At 50.1% G+C, this 14,534-nt stretch overlaps 2 protein-coding genes across 11 annotated transcripts in view; both read right to left on the bottom strand.

Annotated features, from left to right (window-relative positions):
* TBC1D2B (TBC1 domain family member 2B) overlaps positions 1-607 on the bottom strand; it is a 25,506-nt gene extending 24,899 nt beyond the window's left edge. Inside the window, exon 1 of the mRNA XM_032123194.1 lies at positions 436-607. Coding sequence (XP_031979085.1) covers positions 436-607 — 172 coding nt within the window. The remainder of the gene's footprint in view (positions 1-435) is intronic.
* Positions 608-1,220: 613 nt separating this feature from the next.
* LOC116450451 lies at positions 1,221-14,199 on the bottom strand. Of its 10 annotated transcripts, none has more exons than XM_032122967.1 (6): positions 6,707-7,061; positions 5,796-5,901; positions 3,312-3,436; positions 2,720-2,914; positions 2,164-2,349; positions 1,221-2,072 (listed from the first exon to the last, which is right to left on the bottom strand). In XM_032122967.1, exons 1-4 carry the CDS (start codon positions 7,044-7,046, stop codon positions 2,808-2,810), a joined length of 678 nt encoding a protein of 225 aa, XP_031978858.1. In that variant the 5' UTR covers positions 7,047-7,061; the 3' UTR covers positions 1,221-2,072; positions 2,164-2,349; positions 2,720-2,807. The 10 variants fall into 10 exon arrangements, with proteins under 10 accessions (XP_031978858.1, XP_031978860.1, XP_031978859.1 ...); XM_032122969.1 differs by having other exon boundaries at positions 1,221-1,429; positions 2,164-2,359; XM_032122968.1 differs by having other exon boundaries at positions 1,221-1,649; positions 2,164-2,359.
* Between the last annotated feature and the right edge of the window lie 335 nt (positions 14,200-14,534).

Consider the following 14,534-nt stretch of genomic DNA (forward strand, 5'->3'; position numbering starts at 1 on the left):
AGCAAAAGGGGCACAGGGGGACAGGAGGAGGACAGGTGTTAGGGACCGAGTCCGGAGAGCTGGCCGCATAAACGACACATACACCGATACAATTAAGCATCCTTCTCCCCTTATTGTTCAACTATGCCAACTTATATCTACTTTTGCAAAGATTCACGCCCAGTCCCTCTAGATGGCTTCTGATCAGAGGGGGAGCCAGGCAGCTGTATACCTTGACTCTCAGGGCTGCCTGCAGTCAGGGGCCTGTTCAGGGGCTTTTCCTCAGCAACTCTGCGTTGTCCAATCTTTCCAGGGGTATCATATGCCCTTTTTCCATAAGGAATCCCTCTACAGACAGGGAGTTGTCACCGGCCCCGTGCTCATGGGCTGCAGGGCTCCTGCACTGAGGAGGAAATGGAAATGGGAAAGAGGGAAATGCAACCTGATGGGACACACCTCTGGCACCACATTTCCTCTTCTTCCTGCTGTCCTGGAAAGGCCCAAGTAAATCCAGTCCCTCAGACCTTGCATCCCTGAACACCAGGAGAGCTGGTGTTTTACCCAGATCCCAGTGCCCTGCACGGCTGCGCTGACACGAGCGCAGGCCGATCGCTCCGCCCAGCACCATCTCTCATTTTCCTGCCATTGCTCCCCAAGCGTCCCCAAACCACCCCAGCGTGTCTGTGCCGGGGCCAGGGCCTGCCCTGAGCCCGACCAGAGGCTGTCACCCAGCCCTGCACCAGCTCCCACCCCCGGGAGAGCTGGGAATGCACTGAGAGCTCGGCTCCCGGGCTCCCCAGCACCCAAACCGGTCCTCAGACACACAAAAATGCCCAACCTGCCCCTCTGGGCACAGCCAAACACCACAATTCCATCATCCCCAAGGAACTCTGGCACTTGCCTCTTCACCTCTGCCCATTTCCAGTAGCCGTGGCTAGGACCGGCCTGTCAGAAATAGCATTCCCTAGGCAGTTCATCCCAGCACAGAGGAGAAGAGGAGCCTGTCCCTGACCCACACCATGGGCAGGACAAGGGGGGCCCTAGCTGGCTTTGGCTACTCCAACACCAAAGCTCTTGGTCCCAAAGGTGGGGCGAGTTCAGTTGTTTTTCCTGTCCTGAAAGACAGCAGAAAAGGGAAGTTAATCCCACTGTGGAATCCAAGACTCCTGCATTTCATATTTCTGCTCTGATTGCTCACCGTGGAGTTTTATCCATGGAAAAAAAAGGAGAATGACACCATATCAAATAAAAAGTGCCCTTTTCCAGCATTTTTATTCCAGGCATTAAAAGGATGCTCATTTCTCTTCTAGCATTGTTTCCCTCATTTTAGGAGAACCGTTTTCATCCCAGACCCCACTCGTCAGTTGTTCGATCCTCTGGCACTGGATTTGGACAAAAGAATGGATGCACCTGGACTGCAGGAAATCACTGAGAGAAACCCTTCCAAAACCTGACAGAGAAAAACAACAGGAGATGCAGGAAGACACATCCCTCATTTGCACGTCTGGAATGCTTTTCTAAAGACTTCTCTGCATCTGGATGCTCTTTGCTCTTGGCTTTCTTTACAAGAATGCATTTGCTGCTAAACACGTCTCAGACCCTTATTTGATCGGGATATGGTGGGATGGAGATGAAGACTCACACAGGGAATAGCCAGGGAGATGCAGGGCCTGGGAACATCAAGGATGGAGAAGAGAAGGAACAGGGATTGTTTTTCTTGTTTAGAGCCAGCAGTGCTGTGAGCTTGGAGAACACACGGCACCGCAGGGATCCAGGGCAGGAGCGGGATAACTCTGGGATAAGGGGAATCTGCTCCCACTCCAGGGCTGTGCCAGTGAAGGAGGGGAATTTTTTAGTGCCTTCATTGCACACAAAAACCAAACCCAGCACCACCGAGCTGGACTTTCGTGAGCTGCAAAACAAAGCGGCCCCTGGCCTTTGGGGGAACACAACCTCCCCGAGTCACGGAGCCAGGGGATGACACTTGGGAATGATCCTTGCTGCCTGCAGGCAAATCAGATGAGGGAGCCACAGGAGCTGTGGGGTTTCCTGTTCTTCCTGCAACGCCATCGGTCCGGACCAGGAGACCTTTCCTGGAACAGATCTTCCCTGTAAAGGGAGCTGCACCAAAGCTCAAGCCCTCATTTAGAGACCCTTGGAAAAGCAAAGGTGAGAGGGGATTACCTGGAGCCCCAGGGGACCGAGGTGAAGGCGATGAAGAAGCAGACAGCAAAGTGCTTCCACTGCTTCTCACTCCAGCAAGGGGAACATCCCTGGAATTTCATGTCCAGCGTCGCTCCCAAACCCCACAGGTGAACCCACACGTACTCCAAGACTGATCTCCTTCAAACTTCCAGCAGCACAGACCCACTGGGAGGAACTGCAATCCAAGGACACACATCAGCAACCGTCTTCCCACTTGCCGCTCTCTCCACATTTTCCCTTTCCAGTGGGATGCAGGTGCCACCCCCCAGAGGCAGGAAAACTGCCTTGCAATCCGCTACAAAACCTGCCTGGAAAGCCCAGGATGCCCGCAGCCAGCAGCCGTTTCTCCTGGAGCTCCTGCTGACAGGCATTTGAAGCCTGCTGTGCCTCGCAGCTGCTTTTCTGCCAAGGGCATTCCCATCTTTTCTTTTTTAGCCCAAATAAAGGTTTGCAAAGCTGAGTTTTGTGAGAAGTGCTTCATATTTGGATTATTCTTAACTTGGAGTTTCCCTTGGCACCAAAATCAGGGGCTCACCTTTTGCTTGGAGCTTGGCTGAAGTCCTCAGCAATGCCAGGGAATGTGGCCATTGGAGGCTTTGGGCAGATTTGGCTCATCTGCCTTTTTAGGCTTCGTTTCTTTCTCTCAGCCTTCCCACTGCATTGTGGCCTCCGAGGAATATGTAAAATCCCATTCCATTCCTGCTCTTTTGGACAATTTTTTGTACCGTTCCTGTACAAAACGAGGCCCCCTGTTCGATGCTTTTCCCCACCGTTCCCCGGCAGTTTTATCTGCCAGTCCATTCCCTGCGTTGGTTAGGCTCTTCCCAGATCTCTGAGCTCCTTCACAAGGCAGGAGATCGATTTGGCCCAGGAACTAAACCCTCCCGAGGAATTGTCTGATGCCATCTCCGCATTTGACAGCTGATCCTTGTGCTCAAAGGATCCTTCTTTCTTCCCTTCAGCCAATTCCAAGGCTCGCTGCCCCCAGCTGGGATCAGTCCCCAGTCTGATCCCTGCAGTCTTCCCTGCCGGGATCCTGCTCAGGAATCCATGGGCTACAAATGTAAGAATTAATTCTCCCCACCCCTGCCCAGTTCTAATTCCAAAGGATTTGGTGTCTGCCTTACCCGGCTGGAGCCTGCTTCCAACTCTGTTCTTGCTACTTCTGCTGCTTTCCATTTCCCAGGAATTCCACCGACAGAGGGACAGCGTTTTCCAGCTCCACCAGGATTCCCTCTGTTGTGTTTGAGTGCTGGAAGGATATCAAAACCAGGGTCTCTGGGGCTTTACTATCAGGAAATTACATCCCCGGATTTGTTCATTTCCAAATATTATCTCTTCCCAACAAAGCACTGGGCATCCAAGGAATACAGAAAGTGATGGGCTGACCACTGCTTACTCCTCTGGAATGTTAGAGCTTGGAAAAAAAGGGCAGTTGAGGCTTTTCCTGGTGCATCCGTGAGGTGTATTTTACTTAAGAGTCCCTTCCCGTGTCTTTCCCTGTATCCACCAAAAATCCACCCGTTCATTCCCCAGCTGCTTGCTTCCTCCCTCTTTTCCTGTATCCAACAGAATTTTAACAGGTGAATATTCCCCTCTGCAAGAGCACCTTTCATTCCAAACCTAAGAACAAATTAATCACTTTCCTTCAACCTTCCTTATTAGGATTGCACTGAGAGCAGTGGATGGAAAATGATCCTCTCCTGGTCCCTGCTGGATTCCCGGAGCAGGGATCCTTTCCCTCTTTCCCCCCCTGCAGTGCCCTCCTCCCCCTCCCGCCCCACCCCGCACCCTTTTCAGGCTTTGTTCCACACCTTTTGCCTCCAGACCTCAGATCCTTTCGTTCTCCAGGAGCTCCCAGCAGCTCCACAGCCTTTCCTCTCCCATCCTGATCATTTCTCCAGGAATGGAGCTCTGCATTTCAATTCCCTTCTCTTTTCTCTGACAATTCCCGCCAATCCAGACCTAAAGCTGACACAAGGAACACTCGGTGCCCACAAATCCAAACCCAGACCCGGCCATCCCTAAACCAGCAACTCCCGGACAATTTGCGTTCATTCCAACCTAACACGGAGGACTCACCCAATCCTTCAAAATTCCCAAGAAATATCCTGTTGCCTTCACAGCTCCCAGGGGATTCTGCTTCGCGCTCACACGGATTTGGGACTTCCCTGAAAAAACCCGTGCAGGGCACGCTGGAATCCCCGATCCCGTGAATCCGGGGAGCGTTAAAAGCTCGGTCCAGCCTGGGCCCCCGGAAATTTTTGCCAAATATCCCCCAAGTCCTCGGGATAACAGAACTCTCTGGTACTGCATTTTTGGCGTTGTAAAGCCTGGAATTACTCTATTCCTAGTGCTGGGCTCTGCATATGGCCAAGAAAATCCCGGCCTCCACACAGACCCAGATTCCAAACTTTTTGATACATTTTAGCAAACCGAGAAATTCACCTTCCCTGCTTCTTCTTAAGGGCATCCTTCTCTTCCGTTACCCAGCGTGCTCTCTCCCACTGGGGGTGGGTTTTCCCCTTCCCATGCTAATTAGTCCCTACTTCTAGGAGATTTAGGTACCTTTCTTCCCTGGGAGGGATTTCTTAACACAGCTACCGAGGCTTTGGGAGTCTTCTTTATCTTCTACTTTCTGGAAAAACACCCTGTGATCCATAAATGCCAGACATCCAACTTCAACAAGACATCCTTTTTACCTAAAAACACACACTCTCAACTCTTAGATCTTTTAAAGTTTTACCCCCGCAAAATTCCCCTATTTTTCCACCACTGAATTCCTCAGTCCTGCTTCCAAGGATTTCCTGAATACCACGGGGCTTCTCTCAAGATTTACCCCCACAACCTTCCCTACGTGCCCACTGCTCATCACCTCATTTTTCCCTCAATGTCTTCGTTCTCCACCCCAGAGAGTCTGTCAAGTGTTGCCTCCAAAATGTTCCCCATCTGTCCACTACTGAGTTCCCCATTTTGCCTCCAAAATATTCCTTCTGTCCCCTCCAGATTGCATCCACTTTTACCCCCAACATTTTACTTGCTCTACAATATTGATTAAACCTTTTCCACCCCAAAAATGTGCATTCTCTCCCTTAAACAGCACCTCAGCTTTTCCCTCAAAAACGCCCCAGAGAGAAACTCAGATTCAGCCCCCAAACTCCCATTTTCCTACACAAACAGTTCTTGTGGCCCCTCTCAATTCCCCCAGGCTTTCAGCTAAAGGAAGAACTGGAAGCCTATTCCCTCATCTCCCCCCTTGTTTTGCTTTCCTGGAAAACCTTGCAATCCCACACTTTCTCCAAGAGATCTGCTGGGAGTACTGGAAGGTTTGCTCTGTCAGAGCACCAGGGGGGTTTACAGCACTTGTTCCTCTGCATCTTTACCCTTTTATCAGGTTTCCCCTGGAACGGTGTTGTGGGAGAAGCTTGGAATTACCAGAAATGGATCAGGTTCACATTTTTTCCCCACCAGTTTTTATCTGGTTTGAAATTCCTGGAATTACCCTCAAATGTGCCCTAGAACACTGCTGTGAAAGGATCAATGAGAAGAACAGCCTGAAAGCAGAAAACCACCCCCAGCAGCAGCCGGAATGATCCCATTTCTGTTCTCACCTGGTCCTGCCGGAGCTCCCAACAGCCATTCCCATTCCGAAACAAGAGCTATGGAAGACATTCCTGCTGTCCGTGAGGGTGAGGTGGCAGTTCTGGATGTTCTTTGCTGTGGAATCAGACAACAAACAGAGTGTAAATGATCTTGGTGGTCCCTTCCAAGCCAAACCACCCCGTGATTCCATGCGTGGATCAGCACCTGTCCCAACTCCATTCCAGAAACCTCCTCCCACTAACCCAGAACTTTCCTTTTTCTGCTCAACATCAGGGATTTACTGCTGAGTGCCCCAGGCAGGGGACGCCTCAGCATTCCCTGGGGTGCCTCAGCATTCCCTGGGACGCCTCAGCCTTCCCTGGGACGCCTCAGCACTCCCTGCGCTGCTGTTCCACGCTGATCCCGTGGTCCAGCGCCTGTCCGGGCTGCAGTGCCGGGCTCTCCCCACAAGGCGGCAGCACCGGGAGCGAGCAGCCCCGGCCGGTCCCGCTGGCTCAGGGCAGCTGCGCCTTGAACCCGCCCTGAGCTGGCGGGGCCGTGAACACAGCGGGCACAAACCCCACCGGTCCTCTTTATTTCACCCTCAGAGGCACAGGATCGCAGCATTTCCTGGGCTGGAAGGGACCCACAGGGAGCATCGAGTCCAAATCCTGGCCCTGCACCCCAAGAATCCCACCCTGTGCCCGAGAGCCTTGTCCAGACCCAAACTCTTCCCCCAAGATCCTGAAAACACAGCGGGGCTGGGAGAAGGATGACAATGGAGGAATTTTTTATATAGATCTCCTTGTACGATCGTTATATAATATTATTAGATAGTCCAGGAACCCATCCCTGTGCCTGGACACCCATCCCTGGGCCGGGACACCCATCCCCCGCGGCCCCCACCCTCCGCTCGGGGCTGTCCCCGTTCCCCGCTCACCTCCGAGCCCGGAGCACCCGCCCCGGTGCCCCCGGCCCGGCAGCGCTGCTCCCCGGGCTCCCCGCCATTGCCGCTCCTGGCGAAGAAGGGCAGAAGTCACCGGTACCGCACCAATGTGGCTTTTCGACCTTCTCAAGATGGTGGCCGGAAGGACCCCGCTCCGTCTATTTGGCTGCCTGAATGCTCCCGCCTGTCCCAGGCGCCGCTGACCCCACAGTCGGTGTCCGCATAGCGGGAAACACCTCAGAAAATTGCATGCAAGCGCTGGGCTGGCGTCGGCGTCGACGTCGTGTTCAGGCATCCGAATAGACGCAGCTTGGGGGGCTTTCCCTGCCGCCATATTGAGAAGGTCAGAAAACAGCGTAAACGACCGCCATATTTAGTGTGGTGGTGACGTAACTTCTGCCCTTCGCTGCCATCTTGGGTGCTGGCAGAAGCCACTTCCGGTCGAGCCGCCATCTTTAGTGTGGCGGTGATGTAACTTCCACCCCTCGTCGCCATCTTGGGTGCTGGCAGAAGCCATTTCCGGTCGAGCCGCCATCTTTAGTGTGGTACACTTCAGGCCCCCCCGCTCCTCACAAGGTCTTCTGTCTTTTCGGCTGCCTGAATCCAGCCCGGACTCCGACGCCGGCCCCGCGCTTTCCGCGCGATTTTCCACGGTGCTTCCCGGTGCGAGGGCACGGCTGGTGGGGTCAGCGGCACCGGAGGTGGGCGACTGCTCCGCGACCGGCGGTAGGCATCGGCAGGGACACCTCTCAAAGGGGCCTAGTGCGTCCGCCATCTTGAGTGTGGCGGAAGTGTAAACCACCCTCTGCAAAGTCCTGGCAGGTTCTAATAAAAACGTCACTTAACGCCATCCCGAGAGCGCCGAACTGCGCCTTCCTTTCCGAGCCGCCTCCTTGAAAGAGGCACGCGGGCGGCTCTTTCCCGACTGTGCCTGCCCGGTGCCCCCCGCCTGGGTCGCGCTGCGACCGCGCCTCTGCTGCCCGGCAAAACCGGCCCCGCCAGGCCGCCCCCCGCGCTGTCATTCGTCGCGGTCTCCGCCCCGCATGGCGCCCGCTCCTTTCCATAGCTGTGGCCCCGCTCACGCACGGCCGTGTCCCTCGGCGCTCCGAACCGTCCTTCGCCCCTCCCCTCCGCTGACAGACGCCGCCCCGCTCGCTCCCGCTCCTTGCCCTTGCCACGCTCGACAGCCACCGAGGCCGCCGCCCTCTCGGCTCAGCCGGCACCGGGCGGCAGCAGCGCCGCGGCGCCGTGTCGGGGGCGGCAGTGCCGCGCTCTCGCCACCAGGCGGCAGCAGTGCCGCCCAGCTCAGCCCGGGGTCAGGGACAGCAGAGGGAAAAGCCGGCTCTGGGCGCTCTGCAGCTCCTGCAGCCCGAGCGTCTCGGCTCCTGGGGCCAGGCGCTTGCTTCTTTCCTTCCTATAGAAAAACGCCAGCTTGTTATTTTCAAAACCTGCTGATCTCTATTCCCAGCTTCTTATATTGCTGTATGCGACAGAGTAGAGAGAGAGGGCTGGCACATTTCAAAATGAATTTACATCTAAATCAGTAGCATTTGCCTATAGATGTAAAAGTGAAGAACTTAACAGGTTTTAGTATTCTGCACACATCCCTCCCTGGGAGGAATGGTAAAAAGTTAAAAACAAATGAAATTTAAAAAGTAGAAAGTTAGAAACAAAGTTACAACGGCAGAAATTTAGAAACAAACAAAGAGGGAAAATACAAGAAACAAACAAATTTCTAAAGGTAGAAAGTTAAAAACAAACAAAGTTAGAAACAACAAAAAAATAGAAACAAACAAAATTAGAAAGGTAGAAATTTAGAAACAAAGTCAGAAAGGCAAGTGTTGAGCCTTTGACAGGGTACCCTTCCTTCTCGGACCAGGGTGAAAGAGCAGAGGAGGCTGCTGTTCTGCTGAGTTCTTTATTTCACAGTCTCACAGCTGTCGCGAAGGCAGAATGGGGTTACATGATAAAGCCAAGCAGCAGCAGCAGGCAAAACCAGCTTCTTCTATATGCTCCATACACTATATTTTTTCTTACAGAAGTGTGGATTATATTTGTTAATTGACCAGTAAGATTAACACACGGTTCTAGTTTTTCTTTTCTTAACCCATCCTGGTCTAATTCTAACACTCGTAAGCCTCACACAAGTGTTACATCTGTATTACACAGATCTGCACATACAGTTCCTATCAGCTCTTATTGTTTATGTGAACACTCCATCTAAAAAATGTGAACAGTGTAATTCTATCTAGATTTTGTCTAAAGTAAAGAATTCTGTGAAAAGGTAACACTGTTGCAGCAAGAGCTGTGTTTAAGATCTCTGCTACAGCTTTTTCATGTTTAAGGCACTTAGCATCTATTTCTACTAAAAGTTAAAAATCTGTATTTCTATTTCATTTTGGTGTGGCTTCATGGATGTCAGCTTGTCCAAAGGTTTTAATTCACACCTAATGCTTTGGCTTCCCTCTGGGCCTGAGGGAACTTCTCTAACAAGAAGGTTAGAAACAAAGTTAGAAAGGTAAAAGTTAGAAAGTAAAAAACAAATTTAGAAAGGCACAAAGTTAGAAATGTAGAGTGTTAGAAACAAACAAAGTTAGAAAAGTAAAAATGGGGAGAAAACCAAAGGTATAAAGTTTCAAAGTTACAAACAAAGGCAGAAAGGGACAAATCTACAAAGTTAGCAACAAACAAAGGTAGAAAGTGAGAAAGGTAGCAACAAAAATGGTAGGAATGTAGAAAGGTAGAAACAAGCAAAAGTAGAGAGTTAGAAATGTAGAAAGTCAGAAAAGTAGAAACAAAGATAGAAAGTCAGAGATGTAGAAAAGAAACTACCAAAGGTAAAAATGAACAAAGGTAAAAAGAGAGAAAACTTTGAAAGGTGGTACAAAGTCATAAAAGTAGAAACAAAAAAGGTAGAAAGGCAGAAGGTCAGAATGGTAGAAATGAACAAATGTAGAAAGGTAGAAACATAGAAATGAACAAAGGTAGAAATGTAGAAAGTTAGAAATGAAGAAAGATGGAAAGATAGAAAGTTCAAATGGTAGAAACAAACAAACATGTCAAGTTAGAAATTTAGAAAGGTAGAAAGCAACAAAGGTAGAAATGTAGAAAGGTAGAGAGTCAGAACCAAACAAAGGTAGAAAGTTAAAAAGGCAGAAACGAACAAAGGTAGAAAGTTGGAAAGGCAGAAAGTGCAGAGGCTGGCAGCAGCCATTCCAGCCTTAACGAGAGCCCTGTGTGGGAGAGCAACTTGTTACATTGATCTTCCCTTTGCTAAGGGCCTTCTGCTCTCTTGGGAAAGATGCAGAGCAGGCAAATGACTACAGGTAGAAGCACCAGGTGTGACTGTTTTTCCTTCACCTCCCAGAAAGCTGGGGGGTTTCATGTTTGAGTCAGTGGCCCAGAAGGGGCAGAAAGTCTGCCCTGACAAGTGTGGGCATGTATCTGTTTTGTCTTTCCCTGTGCCCATTCCCAAAACTCTCTTAAAACTTTCCCAAAATAGAAACACAGAAATACTGGGGCTTGTGTAATAAAGAGAGATCCTGCCTGAAGAAACAGTGGTCTCTGTTTGGTTTTTTCCAAGCTGCTACAGAAACCAACAAAGGTAGAAAGGTAAAAATGAACAAAGGAAGGAAGGTGAAAAAGGTAGTTCAAAATCTGTTTATGGCCCCATGAAAAAGAAGTTGCTTTGAGCTGAAAACCTAAGGAGGCTTTAGGCCCCTCCCTGCAGGCACAAATTCCCTCTCTCTGCTTCTTCTTTTTCTGGGGCTGCATTTTGGAGCAGCCCAAGCTCAGGGATCAATCAGGGAATAAAGAGGATTTTTTCCCTTCACCTCTGCTTCCCCAATCTCCTGTGGCCAGGGACATTTAACAGCCCCAATTTAAAGAGCTCTGACCTGCAGACAGCAGGAAAAAGCTGCTTTTTCCTCTGCTGATCCTCAGATGTGTTTTCAGTCCCTGCTAGGAGACTCCCTAATTCCAGCCCTGTAACAAAAGGCCCATTTTAAACCCAATATTCCTATTTCAGGCAGAGCTGGGGGGATTTTTGCTGAGTTTGAAGTTCCTGGAAGCCTTTGGCACTTTGCTTTCAGTGATCCTGGATCCAGCCCAGCAAGAGCTGCCCCGGATCTGGGGCAAGGTGGAAAGAAAGGAGCAGATTAAGATCCTAATCTTGATTCCATCACAGATTTTTTCATCACCAGTCCTGGTGAATCACTTTCACTTTTATTATTCCTCCTGTCCCATTCTCCATCTGGGAGATAAGATCTTCTTCCCTGGGCTTTTTTTTAAATTTAAGGTAGATTGCCCTGACACCTTCTGAGGGAGGATGGATTGACAGCTGAATGGATTTTAGTAGAGGAAACAGCTTTAAAAAGCCAGAAAAAATCTGTTTATGCCCCCATGAAAAAGAAAGTTGGTTTGAGCTGAAAACCTAAGGAGGCTTTAGGCTCTGTATAGTCCTGAATTAATGAGAGTTTTTGTTCTATTCCTAATTTTCAAAGCTTTTGCTTTTAAAGACAAAGTCCTTATTAATGTTTTGTTCCAGCCATTACCTGGCCTCGAAATCTGGGACCTCAGCCGTGCTGTTCCCTAATCCCAGGGATTACCCAGCCCTTCTTTCCCTTGCATCCTAAATACCACACAAAAAAAGGGCTGAAGGGCTCATTTCAATTTTATCTGCAGTGGTTTTATCTCAAAACTTCCTCGAGTGTTTCTCCATTTCTCTTTGAATCTGGGGGCGAGGGGAGCAGCTCCTTTGGAGCTGTGATTTTCCCAGATTTCCCAGGCTTTACGGGAAGGGGAGGAACCCAAGGTCGTTTCCCTCAGTCAGGAATTTTGCTGTGGGAATTCAGCTGCTCTCCAGGCAGTTCTTCTGTCAAACCATTAATCAGCTCGGAAAAGCTGATTAATCCACGTAAGGGCTGTGGAGAGAAGGATACAAAGGAACTTTTCCATGATTTTGGGGCTTGAAGAGGGACTGAATTTCCCTCGAAGCTGGGAAGGGCCTGAGGATGATAAAGCAAAGGAGCAGCTTCAGCTCTCCCTGGCAGAGAGCTCTGGGCTCCATTATGGATACAAATCAATCCCAGCAGGATTTCAAAGGGTTTCTTTAGGATGTCAGGTCCCTCTTTATCAGATCCCTGCTGGGATTCAGGGCCTGCCTGGTCACGGGGTGCTTTGATAAGGGCTGGATTTAAATCCCAGATCTGAGAGCAGACATGAAAGTTCCCTGGGTTTCTAAGGGTTGAAAAGCTCGAGCTGGATTTGCTGCAGAGCTGAAAAATCAGGATAAGAGAGAGCAAGGAGTGGCCAGCAGGCTCAGGCTCCTGATCACGCCCCTGGGATCCATGGGATCCATAGGATCCGTGGCCTCTGGCACGCTGCTCCAGCACCCTGCAGGGTGACTGACAGCCGGGCAGGGGAAGGAGCCACCAGCAGCTCTGCGATGTGCACCATCATTCACCTTGCACGTGGCCTAAACAGCTACCAAGCACTGATGGACTGACTGAACCTAAAATATCGGAGAGATCTCAGTTTGCACTCCAAATTCCCTGCAGCCTGTTCCCTTCCTGATCCATCCCTTGAAGCAGCAAGAGTGGAATTCCTTCCATGGTTGCTCTTTCCCTCCTGTTTTCCACTCAACAAGAAAAAGCAGCCACGTGAACAGGAGTAAAAGCCCCAAACCCACAAAAAAGCACACATTCTCAGCATCACTAATCCCTGCCAAATTGCCAGGAACCTTCCAAAACTACATCCAAGCTTGGAAACAGGGAGCCAGTTGTTTGTTTAAGCAGCTATTGATCCAGTCTCTTCCAGCTAATTAAACTATTCACTATTTAAACTAATTAAACTGCTCATCCTGCTCGTGGCAGCCAGAGGCAAAGAAGAAATCGTGTCTAGATTAAATGGTGATGGTGAATGTGCCCATCCCAGTCCTTGGAGAGGTTGGAATTGCATCCCTGTTCCTCTGCTCTCTTTTCCTTCCTTTTTCCCGCAGTGATTCCCACCCGGATTCCTCAGCTCCAGCTCTCTGAGCAGCCTCACAGGGAGCATTTAATCCCCTTGGAGCCAACTCCATTTGTTGCATCCTTCATGCCTCAACCACCCCTAAAAGCAGGGAAGTGCTGATGGGCAGTGCAACTGGTTCCACTCAGGAATGCTTCCAGTGGAACAGCGAGGGAATTCTGAGAAGCTTCCACCCACTGCACGTTATTGCTGGATAAAAGGTGAGGCAGCAAAGGATCAACAAAGGGAGATTTCAGCAAGACAAAGTCCAGACAAAGAGGCTGCAAGTGTGGCTGGGGCTGCTAAACTGGGAAAACTGCAAGGTCAGGCTGTGGGAACATGGATTATACTGAGGTCTGGAAATGGTGTTGGGAAGAGAGGGAGAAGGAGAGAAAGGGCCCAAAGTAACTGCACAACGAATTTCCTTGCCATGAGCCAGGCTCATTCCCTGAGCTGACCGATATCTCTGAGCTCCCCTTCATGGCACAGCCCTGCCAGTAAAGAACAGAAGTTCCTGCCGCTCCCACTGGAATTCTGTAGCGTGCCTGGCATTCCATACGTTATGCTGCCTGAGAATTCCTGCAGCCGTCCTTGGGAAGAGCAGTTCACTGCCACAGGAGGAACAAGAGGAAAGCAGTTGCCACTCTCGGGTTCTGTGCTCTGTAAAAAGTAAAACCAGATCAAGATCAAAGCTCCATAAAGCTGGAACCATCTCCAGCCTCGGGACAGCCCTTCTGTGGGAAAAGTGTGGATGGGCAATTAGGAAGGAGATCATCATGCAAATGGGCAAGGGGAGGGAATTAAATTCTGCTGCTTTCTGATTGAGGCCTGCTTCAATTTGCAGCCTTTATAATATCAGTTTAATGGGACTTTTTGTGCTTTAAAGAGGTTTTTATTAGCTGGGGGTTGTCCCTGCCTGGACTGAGGCACAGCACAATGAGTCTCCTGCCTCCTGAAGCCGTGTCGTTATCCCAGCATCTGAAATTAAAAACCAGCACTCTGGGAAACCTCTCTACTCTGAGGAGAAGTGTGAGAAGTGTTTGGGTCTGTGGAGAGCCTGGAACAGCTCTGAGAGACACCAAACATCCTGTGGATCCCAATGAACAGCAAAACATTCCAGCAGCTCCTTCCAACACCGCCCTTGTAGGGAACTCTGTCACCCCAGTGGGTATTTGTGGGAGTAAGGAAGAAATCCCACTGATGACCTCAGTGTGATCACCTCTGGTTCTTCTGGGGATAAATCTCCTTTATCCTTCTGGGAGAATAAAGGAATCCAATGCTGCCTTAATCTCCTGCTCCTCGGAGTCTGGATTTCCGGAATCCATCTCCTGGCCCAGCATGGGAAGGGTGGTCCAGTGCTGGAACAGCTGCCCAGGGCAGTGGTGGAGTCACCAATCCTGGAAGTGCTCATAAAATACATGGATATGGTACTTGAGTGTTCATAAAATACATGGGTAAATACATGGGTAAATACACAGATAAATATATGGATAAATGTATATGGATAATCCATGGATAAATATGGATGGATAAATATGTATGGATAAATACATGGCACTTGAGGTCATGGGTTGATGTGACCATGGTGGTGGTTGATGTTTGGACTTGATGATGCTAAAGGCCTTTGCCAGCCTCAACAACCCCAGGATTCCATGATTTTCTGCCTTTTTCTCCTGCTCTGGGGCTGAGAAACTCCTTGAGCGGAGCAGCAGTGGGAGCAGGGAGCCACAGGCTGCACATCAGAGCTCTGCAGGCACTTTTAATCCACCTCTCTTCATGTTCATGGAAGATGGCACAGGAAATCTCTCAGCCCCAA

This window comes from Corvus moneduloides, chromosome 13, assembly GCF_009650955.1.
Source record: "Corvus moneduloides isolate bCorMon1 chromosome 13, bCorMon1.pri, whole genome shotgun sequence".
NCBI classification, from domain to species: Eukaryota; Metazoa; Chordata; class Aves; order Passeriformes; family Corvidae; genus Corvus; species Corvus moneduloides.